Source organism: Zootoca vivipara, chromosome 4, assembly GCF_965207765.1.
Source record: "Zootoca vivipara chromosome 4, rZooViv2.hap1.1, whole genome shotgun sequence".
NCBI lineage: Eukaryota > Metazoa > Chordata > Lepidosauria > Squamata > Lacertidae > Zootoca > Zootoca vivipara.
Window position 1 is genome coordinate 88,584,527 of NC_142587.1, and position 12,271 is coordinate 88,596,797.

The window sequence follows — 12,271 nt, forward strand, 5'->3', positions numbered from 1 at the left end:
CTAGAGCCATGAATCCTGGCTTAACTCCACTATCAAAATCTGCAAAAGCCATCTTGGAATCTCAAAATTCTAAAAATTTCTCAAAAATTCCAAAATCAAAATCTCTAAAAATATCTCAAAATGCAAAATAATCTTCACTGCCTCTGAGTTCTCAGTGCTGTAAACTCTGAGGGAGGGGAGGGGTAGCTAATCCCCTAGGCACACTGGAGAACAATAGACCATGTGCTTACCAGGAAGTTCTAACTGAAAAAATCCTACTCAGTTCAAAGTCACAATCCAAAGCAATCCTTCAAAAATACACAAAAATACGCAGTCCTGGGCCGTAATAACCCTTTATGGGAATGTTAGGGATGTGGATTAGGATATATTATTAGATAGATCCTATCCAAGCTTGTGTTAGCAAGCTTCCAATATCAGCAGAGTGACATTCCCCTTTTGTGCGCAGCAAAGCATGTGCGTTAGATTCGCTAGAATCTCTATAACAATATTACACTTTATAGTTCAATATTACACTTCCTGGCAAAGGTCCCCTTTGTCCCTCTTAAAAGAAATACACAACACAGTGTTTATAAAATAAGATAGAGTTTACTTACAGTTTCATCCTGAGTTACAGCATAATCTCAGAAAGGCAGGCTTGCTTAGAAAAGTTACAAGTACATATACATCTAGAGACTACTTAGTAAAGTAAGACTCCATTTGGTCTCACTCTTGGCTGCAGGCCTAGAGTGAGAACCATGCTAACTGGAGATTCTCTTGAGATGTGTTCCCATCGAAGGAGGAAGTATCTAAGAGAGAGAGTGATTGCAGGCTAGGGCTTTTGTCTAATCCAACTCATTTGCATGTCTGAGGGAACAGGAACTGACCTGTAGTCAGGTGTCCCTCCAGGTGAGTTCCTGTTAGTGGACACTCTAGGAACTGTTGTGACTTGTCTGCCCCAGTGTTCCATCCCACAGTTTCCAAGTTGGATGCCTGTAATGCTCAGTATGTGGGGCTGTCCTTGAAGTCTGTCCAGAAACTTCAATGCTCCAGAATGCTCCAGACAGGCTTGTATTGGGTTGGCATAATGGACTACAGAAAGTCAATATTGTTTTTGTTATGATGTCTCTTGCCAGGGTTTATCCATTCCTCGAAAACTGCCTCTAGTGGCTGATTGGAAGAGGTACCCGCTTTTCTTTGGCACGGCTGTCTTCGCTTTTGAAGGAATAGGAGTGGTAAGTGCCGTTTTAGAATTTAAGACTATTAGGGCAATGGCAGTTGAAACACATCTCTGCACCATCTCGGGGAAAACAGAATTGGCCTCTGTTTTACTCCAGTGGCCAGAACTAGTCCTTCAGGGTACACGAGACCCCCAAATTTGTGTGTGCCTTTGATAGGGAAGATTCGCCCCACAATTTTCAGTGCATTTCCCTATTGCAAAAAAAAAAAAAAATTTTCCGGTGGTTGTGTTGTGCCAAGTCAGCAGGGTGCTTTAATCTGTATTGATTGTGCAAACCTAAATTTCCAGTATGCACTTCAATCACTCCCACAAAACACTGACAGCCTGGATCTAGAAATTGTTGCTAGTGCTTTTCCATGAAGGCACAAGAGGCTTTTATTCTAAGAGAAAGGCTTCAGCTGAGTTGTAGAGCATGCGCTCTGTGTGCAAAAAGTTCCCAGGCATCTCTGGGTAGAGCTGGGGCAAAACCTTGCATGAAACCCTGGAGAACTGATGGCAGCTGAAATAGATGATTATGAACGAGATCCACCAATGGCCTGAACTGGTATACAACAACTTGCCATGCTAAGGGTGCAAGATGGATGGCAACTTTCCTTGCCCAGTCCCCTCCTTTTCTTACCTTTGTGAACTTACCAAATTTGTTATTAACTCGTCTTTTGCTCCTTGAGCGTAGATCACGTGCTGTGTGCATGCCGCGATGACTTAGAAGCCCTGAGTGTGGCGCCGAGTTCAGAATCCAGGCTCCCAGTACGTTTCCGAGCACAATTCAAAGTGTTGGTGCTGACCTTTAAAGCCCTAAATGGCCTCGGTCCAGTATACCTGAAGGAGCGTCTCCACCCCCATCGTTCTGCCCGGACACTGAGGTCCAGTACTGAGGGCCTTCTGATGGTTCCCTCGTTGCGAGAAGCCAAGTTGCAGGGAACCAGGCAGAGGGCCTTCTCGGTGGTGGCGCCCGCCCTGTGGAACGCCCTCCCACCAGATGTCAAAGAGAAAAACAACTACCAAATTTTTAGAAGACATCTGAAGGCAGCCCTGTTTAGGGAGGCTTTTAATCTTTAATCGATTATTTTATTCTTCTGTTGGAAGCCGCCCAGAGTGGCTGGGGAAACCCAGCCAGATGGGTGGGGTATAAATAATAAATTATTGTTATTATTATTACTAAGAATGACGTGGGTTTTTTTTTAGTGTTTAGGGCTGAAAATGGCATGCTTAAAAATGCATGGGCCGAGAGTGGAAGAATCTGGTGGGAAGCAGATTGTGCCAGCTTCTCCTTCTCTCGGTGGAAGCAGATGCCAAACTGTAGCTTCCACAGCAGGCTGCAGATCTCTCCTGGAATGAGGGAATAGGGTTTGCTGTTTCTCCCCTAGGACTCCCTGATAGCAGGCCGGGGCTTGGTGGTACTGTAAGGTCTCCAGAGCAGCTGAGCTCAGGTGGGCTCAGACTCTGGCATGCCGCTCTGCCGGGAGCGAGGCAGGAAGGTGAAACTTATTAGTCAAAACATTGGAAAGAATTTGGGCCAAAGACTAGAGATGAGCGTGAAGTTTTGGGGCGAGAGGTAAAGAAAGGAGGAAAGAAAAAACCCAGGCTCTTCCACAGGAGATACCTGTCTTCCTGTAATAAACTTGAAAGCTAGTAATTGCCCAGTAACAGCAGGCAAATAGAATCATAGCCTCATTGTAAGAGATTCCTTGATCATTTGATAATCCACATGCAGGTTAGATTCTGAATCGGACTAGGACAGTCATGGATTTTGATGCTCTGTCTTATACATATGTATGTAATAAGAATCTGTAAAAACCAGGCACAGAGTTTGGAGCGTCTTACTCATGAGAAAGCAACCGGGCATCATTACAATAACCCCTTGAGACCATTCAGAAGCTTGCGAGATCTGTTTCGGAGCCCAGTGATAGAGCAGGACTTTAAATTGATGCTCTTGGCTTGGCCTCCATCTGTACTACACATGTAAAGCAGTATTTTACCACTTTAACTCTCATTGCTTCCCTGAAATAATCCTGTGGACTGTAGTTTGCTAAGGGTGCTGCGTGAGACTCCTATTTCCCTTGGGGAGCCTGGAAAGGGTGGTTGGTTGTGAAACCACTAAGAGAACTGCTTGCTTGGACCTCTTTTGTGGACCTTGGAAGCTGATTCACCTGCTCTCTCTCTCCCCCCCCCCCTCTTGTTTCTGCCTGGCCACATTGCTTAGCAAAACCTCACTGCTGGAATAAGAGGTGCCAGAGCTTAAATGCTGAATCTGTGCCTTTCAGCCGATGGCTTCCATTTACAGGACTTGGCACAGCCTTAGGACGTTGCTTCAGACTTAAATTGGCTTTCTTAAATCTCCTCTGTATTTTGAATTGTATATAGGGGAGCTCTGGGTGCATAGCTGTCAACTTTTGGATTTGAAAATAAGGGATCAGCAGCAGCCTCACCTGTCCTGGGGACAGTCTACGGTATATCTAACAATCCAGGATAGCAGCGGGAAACGGCGCTGGAATAAGGGAATTTCCAGCACAAAAAAAAGGAGGGTTGACAGCTGTGTCTCAGTGGGGTGCTGTCACTGCAGAGTGACGGGCGGAGGTTACCTTCTGACCTTAACCTTGTAAAGTTTAAATGTCATGACAATGACTTGAGGGAGTATTGATGGTAGGAGCTGACAGCAGTGTTTCAGTCTTGTCAACCCTCTTTAACTCCTTGCAAATTATAAGAGGGGAAGGAGGAAGGGTGGGGAGGGAAACCAGGGAAACAAAAGTTTTTCATGCAATATATTCCAGCCGTACTTGGAAATAATTCTTATATTTGCACCCTTTTATTTGGGGCTGTTCCAGACACCTGACTGTATCTTGCTTAATATTTTTGACAGATATTATTATTATTATTATTATTTATACCCCGCTCATATGGCTGGGTTTCCCCAGCCACTCTGGACAGCTGCCAACAGAATATTAAAAACACGATAAAACATCAAACATTAAAAAAACTTCCCTAAACAGGGCTGCCTTCAGATGTCTTCTAAAAGCCAGGTAGTTGTCTGATCAACAGTCAAGTGGTACTGCTGCCCTTGAAGAATACTACCTCAATCTGCAGGTCGCGGCAAGTGGTATATTTTAACGCCCTCTGTAAGTAGAAAAGTAGCAAGCGAGGATTGATCTTCAGTTTTTGCTGTTTTCTAACTCCACATCTTTGAGCTGGATTAAATAAGTTCAGGTGGCCTTATGAAGACCACCCCTCCCCAAAGCATGTTAATAGCTAACTTTCACCGCAAATGATTCCCAGCAAAGAGCTATTCCTAGATATTTCCAGAAAGTGCTAGACTGTCTACAAAATTTGCACGGTGCTCGTTCTGCACAGGTGAAGTCAGGCAGATTATCTTTGTAAAGCACTACCGGTACGTAGGAATACCTTGTTCCAATTTTCTGAACTCGTGCTGAGATACGCTTTTAACATTCCTAAAGGCAGCTCCTTCCTGCTGAAAGGAACTCGGGTGATCTTTGCATCCTGTTTAAAACTGAACTTCTGCAATTCCCTGCCCCCGCTCCCCGGGAGGTGTTCTAGATAATGATGAGCTAAGCGAAAGGAACATGTTTAATTTCTTTTAGATGTGAAACTTCTTTGAATTGGATGCCTCCCAAAGTTTCATTTTTCAAAAAATTGGGGATATCTCTGTTTTTCAGAGAGAACATGTTATTTTATAGAAAGCAAACAAGCTCTGGATTTCTTGAGTGGCTGCTAAATTACTTTTTTCTTCTTCCTTCCCTGTCTTTTAAAGAACAGGATTATCATCTTCAAAATGCCACTGACTTGGATTTTGAGAGATGATGCAAATAGTCTTATTGACGCTTAGAGTTAAAAGCAAGCGGCCACTTGTCAGAGGTGTCTCTCCCCCCCCCCCCAACTTTTGGACAGCTTTATATTTTATCCCTGCAAATGACTCTCTTTTCTCTACAATCTTCTTTTATTGGTGCCCTAAGATTAGGACAGGACGCGTTCTTTGTTGTTTAGTCGTTTAGTCGTGTCCGACTCTTCGTGACCCCATGGACCATAGCACGCCAGGCACTCCTGTCTTGCACTGCCTCCCGTAGTTTGGTCAAACTCATGTTCGTAGCTTCGAGAACACTGTCCAACCATCTTGTCCTCTGTCGTCCCCTTCTCCTAGTGCCCTCAATCTTTCCCAACATCAGGGTCTTTTCCAAGGATTCTTCTCTTCTCATTAGGTGGCCAAAGTATTGGAGCCTCAGCTTCACGATCTGTCCTTCCAGGGAGCACTCAGGGCTGATTTCCTTAAGAATTGATAGGTTTGATCTTCTAGCAGTCCATGGGACTCTCAAGAGTCTCCTCCAGCACCATAATTCAAAAGCATCAATTCTTCGGCGATCAGCCTTCTTTATGGTCCAGCTCTCACTTCCATACATCACTACTGGGAAAACCATAGCTTTAACTATACGGACCTTCGTCGGCAAGGTGATGTCTCTGCTTTTTAAGATGCTGTCTAGGTTTGTCATTGCTTTTCTCCCAAGAAGCAGGCGTCTTTTAATTTCGTGACTGCTGTCACCATCTGCAGTGATCAAGGAGCCCAAGAAAGTAAAATCTCTCACTGCCTCCATTTCTTCCCCTTCTATTTGCCAGGAGGTGATGGGACCAGTGGCCATGATCTTGGTTTTTTTGATGTTGAGCTTCAGACCATATTTTGCGCTCTCCTCTTTCACCCTCATTAAAAGGTTCTTTAATTCCTCCTCACTTTCTGCCATCAAGGTTGTGTCATCTGCATATCTGAGGTTGTTGATATTTCTTCCGGCAATCTTAATTCCTGCTTGGGATTCATCTAGTCCAGCCTTTCGCATGATGAATTCTGCATATAAGTTAAATAAGCAGGGAGACAATATACAACCTTGTCGTACTCCTTTCCCAATTTTGAACCAATCAGTTGTTCCATATCCAGTTCTAACTGTAGCTTCTTGTCCCACATAGAGATTTCTCAGGAGACAGATGAGGTGATCAGGCACTCCCATTTCTTTAAGAACTTGCCATAGTTTGCTGTGGTCGACACAGTCAAAGGCTTTTGCATAGTCAATGAAGCAGAAGTAGACGTTTTTCTGGAACTCTCTAGCTTTCTCCATAATCCAGCGCATGTTTGCTATTTGGTCTCTGGTTCCTCTGCCCTTTCGAAATCCAGCTTGCACTTCTGGGAGTTCTCGGTCCACATACTGCCTAAGCCTGCCTTGTAGAATTTTAAGCATGACCTTGCTAGCGTGTGAAATGAGCGCAATTGTGCGGTAGTTGGAGCATTCTTTGGCACTGCCCTTCTTTGGAATTGGGACGTAGACTGATCTTCTCCAATCCTCTGGCCATTGCTGAGTTTTCCAAACTTGCTGGCATATTGGGTGTAGCACCTTAACAGCATCATCTTTTAAAATTTTAAATAGTTCAGCTGGAATATCATCACTTCCACTGGCTTTGTTATTAGCAGTGCTTTCTAAGGCCCATTTGACTTCACTCTCCAAGATGTCTGGCTCAAGGTCAGCAAACACACTACCTGGGGTGTACGAGACCTCCATATCTTTCTGGTATAATTCCTCTGTGTATTCTTGCCACCTCTTCTTGATGTCTTCTGCTTCTGTTAGGTCCTTACCACTTTTGTCCTTGATTATGGTAATCTTTGTACGAAATGTTCCTTTCATATCTCCAATTTTCTTGAACAGATCTCTGGTTTTCCCCATTCTATTGTTTTCCTCTATTTCTTTGCATTGCTCATTTAAGAAGACCCTCTTATCTCTCCTTGCTGTTTTTTGGAAATCTGCATTCAGTTTCCTGTATCTTTCCCTATCTCCCTTGCATTTTGCTTGCCTCCTCTCCTCCGCTATTTGTAAGGCCTCGTTGGACAGCCATTTTGCCTTCTTGCATTTCCTTTTCCTTGGGATGGTTTTCGTTGCTGCCTCCTGTATAATGTTACGAGCCTCCATCCATAGTTCTTCAGGCACTCTGTCCACCAAATCTAAATCCTTAAACCTGTTCCTCACTTCCACTGTGTATTCATAAGGGATTTGATTCAGATTGTATCTTACTGGCCCAGTGGTTTTTCCTACTTTCTTCAGTTTAAGCTGGAATTTTGCTATAAGAAGCTGATGATCTGAGTTACAGTCAGCTCCAGGTCTTGTTTTTGCTGATTGTATAGAGCTTCTCCATCTTTGGCTGCAGAGAATATAATCAATCTGATTTCGATGCTGCCCATTTGGTGATATCCATGTGTAGAGTCGTCTCTTGTGTTGTTGGAAGAGTGTGTTTGTGATGACCAGCTTGTTCTCTTGACAGAACTCTATTAGCCTTTGCCCTGCTTCATTTTGAACTCCCAGGCCAAACTTGCCAGTTGTTCCTTTTATCTCTTGATTCCCTACTTTAGCATTCCAATCCCCTGTAATGAGAAGAACATCCTTCTTTGGTGTCATTTCTAGAAGGTGTTGTAGGTCTTCATAGAATTGGTCAATTTCACTTTCTTCAGCACCGGTAGTTGGTGCATAAACTTGGATTACTGTGATGTTAAAAGGTCTGCCTTGGATTCGTATCGAGATCATTCTGTCATTTTTGAGATTGCATCCCATTACAGCTTTTGCCACTCTTTTGTTGACTATGAGGGCCACTCCATTTCTTCTACAGGATTCTTGCCCACAGTAGTAGATATGATAGTCACCCGAACTGAATTCACCCATTCCCTTCCATTTTAGTTCACTGATGCCCAGGATGTCGATATTTATTCTTGTCATCTCATTTTTGACCACATCCAGCTTACCTCTATTCATGGTTCTTACATTCCAGGTTCCTATGCAATATTTTTCTTTACAGCATCGGACTTTCCTTTCGCTTCCAGGCATATCCACAACTGAGCGTCCTTTCGGCTTTGGCCCAGCCGCTTCATCAGCTCTGAATCTACTTGTACTTGTCCTCCGCTCTTCCTCAGTAGCATGTTGGACGCCTTCCGACCTGAGGGGCTCATCTTCCAGCGTCATAACTTTTATATGCCTGTTGTCTTTGTCCATGGAGTTTTCTTGGCAGGGATACTGGAGTGGCTTGCCAGTTCCTTCTCCAGGTGGATCACGTTTAGTCAAAACTCTCCACTATGACCTGTCCATCTTGGGTGGCCCTGCATGGCATAGCTCATAGCTTCTCTGAGTTATTCAAGCCCCTTCGCCACGACAAGGCATTGATCCATGAAGGGGAGGACGCGTTCTACTGACAACTAATCTCATGTTACCTGATATCCACCAATATGTTGTTGGTCTTTTGAGTCTGGTGGTTTATTATCTGATGAGCCATGAGAACGAGAGAGAGAGAGAGAGAGAGAGAGAGAGAGAGAGAGAGAGAGAGAGAGAGATTCCCTGAGTGGCCTGGTTCAAACATAACACTAAACCATAGTTCATTGAACTAGTTTATCAAACCATTGTTTAGTATTATGTGTCCCATCTGCCTGGCAGCTTAACTATGGTTTCTTCACTTTCAACAGATTGAAACGATGGTTTGCTGGTTTACAGGCCAGCTTTAGTTTGACGTTGCAAATGAACTGAGCCCCTTTAACCTGTGGTTTGTTCCCCCTGATGACTGCCGGATGATAAAGTCGTAAGGCAAGAACTGCTGGAAAAAAATAAGCTAAGCTTTGGAGAAGCAAGCCAGAGCTTGTTTGATCATCTGTGGGACAACCACTCAAGGTTTCTTTAACCAAACCATGGTTTGGAGTTTTGTGTGAACTAGGTCTGTGCAGAGGGTTAAACGAATTGAGCCCAACATCTCAAATGAAGAGGAAGTCCAGTTACGTGTGAAGGAGGGGAAGAGTTCATACGAAACCAAAAATACCTGTGGTGGTTTCTCACTCACTACTGTTGGGTCCCATACTACATAGTATGATCTTCAAGCCTCGAGGAACAGGCTCCCCAGCTGTGGACTGACACACTTAAATCACAATGGCCTTTTAAATGTTTCCCAGCTGTTTGAAAACCACTACAGAATTGCTCAAAGGTGCCTGGGAGATGGATTAAATGGTTTGTCCTCCAAGTAGAGCCCAGTGGACTCTCTGCCCCACCTCTGCAGTACAGTTGCCTTGTGAAATACTCCTGCAGTCTGGCTCGGGAACTGATCAAAGATAAGATGAATATTTGCTATGTTTTTAAGAGGTTATAGCTAGGTAAGGTTTACCCTTCCAGCCAGCACCAAGAGTAACTCTAACTTAAGCTGGTTAATTTTATTCCTGCATGGCTCATTTTTCTCAGCAGTTGACAGGCTGCCTTAGAACGCATTCCTTATGCGTCACCTGCTTCTCTTTGGGCACCACCTGGATAATTTCATTTTGATGGTTTTTGGGAAAAGCCAACTTATTCATATGCCTGAAACTGAAATGCAGGAGAAGAAGGGGGGGGGGATGGGACCCTCCTTGCTGTCAGTGCGCTGAGTGCGAGGCTAGCTGCATAATGAAATTGAATGCAAACAACAAAATTGGTTTTAGAAGATTATCTGTTAAAAAGAAGAATCCTTTCATTCCCTTGTCAGCACAGTGATTGCATATCTTAAGGCAAAACCTCCTATTTTTGTGCATGTTGTAGCTCAGGCTTTGCTGTTTCTCACTGCAAAGAGCCTTGCGGCACCTTAAAAAAGACTTTCGTTTCAGCATAAGGCTTTGTGGGCTGGAATCTGCTTCAACAGGCGCGGGAAGTGCAACCCTCAGTGTACCTGAAGAGGGATGGGTTGGGTTATAACCAGTGAGGTTGGATGGAAATAAAATGCAAAAACTGCAGACTGGTTCGATACAGTTAGAACTAGAATGCATGCGAAATAAACCCCCCTCCTCTCATCTACCGCTGCTTTGCACCCTCAAAATAGGCTACAGAAGCCCCCCACAAGCAGATGGGCTCATGGGGAGAGGCGAGGAAGGCGAAGTTCCGTTGCTCAGGCCCTGCTTTGGGGCTTTACAATAGGTATCTGTTTGACCAATGAGTTTGCAGGATGCTGGATGAGATGTTCCACTAGCCCGGTGCAGCAGGTTTTCCTAATGTTCTTAGGAGATCTTGTTGCATGAGCAGGAAACGCTACTTGCACAGTGTTGAATACAGTTTTGCACCGGCCACTGGTGGCCCATGTGAAGATGCCCCCGGGCACCAGGATAGCTGTCCCCTGACGTCTCCCCCATCTGGAGGTGCATCCTTGGATCTTGGCTGTTTTCTCGCACTTGCAATACATCCTGTAGACTTCTATCTGTTATATTTTATCTGCTCAAATCGGAATGAATTTCGGCAACCAAAAAAGCCGTATTGAAAACTCCCAAGCTGCCTGGCCCCCAGAATGGCCACTGGACATTCTGTGACTGTAACCCTGGTTTAAGGAGCTATTTGGTGCCTAGCTTATTTATATACCTGAGTTTCTAACACTGGATGAAACCCATTTCCTCTTCTCTGCTTGAGGAGGCTTCTGCATGCAACCTCCCCCCCCCCCAACCCCTCTTTTTTGAGATAGCTTGGATTAATGGTTCTGAAAACGTGTAGCAAGAAACAAAAAAGCTATTCTTTGATCATTCATTCTTGCCTACCTTGCCTTCTCTCTCTCCCCCTTTCTCTTTCTCAGGTCCTCCCCCTCCAGAACAGGATGAGAGAAGTCGACCGCTTCCCATTGGCCCTCAACATTGGCATGGCGATTGTGATGACCTTGTACGTCTCGTTGGCCACCCTGGGGTATATGTGCTTTGGGGACGAAATCAAAGGCAGCATCACTCTGAACCTGCCGCATGCATGGTAAGCAGAAACATAACTTCGCAGAACTCCAGTGTCCTTCGGGGATCTTAATTCACCTCCCGCTCCCGAATGCTAATCTGAATGCTACCCATCACTGTGTAAAAAGTGCATTGGGAAGACGATGAGTAAGAAGGTGAGCAGTGGCAGGGAAATAAAGGACAAAGTCAGGTTTTCAACTACGGGACTTGATCAGTGTAGACAACCGTGTTATGGCATAACTAGGACCTGTAATTACCGGAGGGAAGAGAGTATTTTTTTTTTTAAAAAAGCAATTTATTATATTTTCCAAATAAACACACAAAAAACAATAAACAAAACAAACATTCAAAAAACAAATGCCCCCACACAATTATCTTTTCAACAATTCTTCCCAATTCTCTCCTTCTGAGCAGCGTGAGTTTTGTCCAAACGTGTGGCTTTCTCTCCTCCTCCAACAGGTTGTACCATATGGTCAAGATCCTCTACTCTTTTGGGATTTTCATTACCTATTCGATTCAGTTCTATGTCCCGGCTGAGATCCTCGTTCCGGCCGTTGCTTCCCGAGTGCAGCAGAAGCTGAAGCTGTTCTGCGAGCTGGCGGTCAGGGCGCTCTTGGTCTGCTCAACTTGTAAGTACGAGGCTGTGTGCAAGGCAGACCTCCCCAACTTTTGTGCCTTCCAGGTGTGTTGGACTTCACTTCCCATCAGCCCTGGTTGATGGCTGGTTGGAATTGCAGCCCAGAACATCTGGAAGGTCCTAGGTTCCAGAAGGCCGATGTGAAGCTAACTTTTTTGGGTTTCCCTTGACAAGCAAAATCTTGGGCGATGAGGAAAGGGTTCACTGGGGCCTAGTGAATTTAGTATTTAAGTTGCATTTACTGATATTTGACTCAACTTTAAGCTCCCCTCTATAATGTAGCCAAATGCCCACACCTGTCCTGTGAACACAGACACATCAAGGAACATGTTTGGATTCATGTGATTTGCTGTTAACTTTTGGTCGTGGAGATGTTTCCATTGCATGCAGTGTTTGCAGCGTGCCCTTATAATGTAGCCCGGCTCTGAGCTTAAAGCCAATTCAACCTTGCAGCTTTTCGGATGTGTGTACTTTATTCATGTGATCTGGATTCGACTGTCGCAGCGCCTGCTGTGGCTGTAGAGAACAATGCGGGATTTGTTGCAGCTGGTTTCTATTTTCATTTTTTATATACATATAATGAAACACCAGTACAGTGGTGTCTCGCTTAACGAATGCCCTGCTTAACGAAATTACCGCTTAACGAAAGGATTTTTCAAGTGGAGGTTGCCTCGCT

At 44.5% G+C, this 12,271-nt stretch overlaps 1 protein-coding gene across 3 annotated transcripts in view; it reads left to right on the forward strand.

Annotated features, from left to right (window-relative positions):
• SLC36A4 (solute carrier family 36 member 4) overlaps positions 1 to 12,271 on the forward strand; it is a 96,807-nt gene that overhangs the window by 35,828 nt on the left and 48,708 nt on the right. Inside the window, exons 8-10 of one of the 3 annotated variants that reach the window (XM_060273883.2) lie at positions 1,113 to 1,211; positions 10,814 to 10,980; positions 11,418 to 11,587. In XM_060273883.2, the coding sequence (XP_060129866.2) occupies positions 1,113 to 1,211; positions 10,814 to 10,980; positions 11,418 to 11,587 (436 nt within the window). The remainder of the gene's footprint in view (positions 1 to 1,112; positions 1,212 to 10,813; positions 10,981 to 11,417; positions 11,588 to 12,271) is intronic. The other 2 variants (XM_060273884.2, XM_088668416.1) reach the window with 2 other exon arrangements.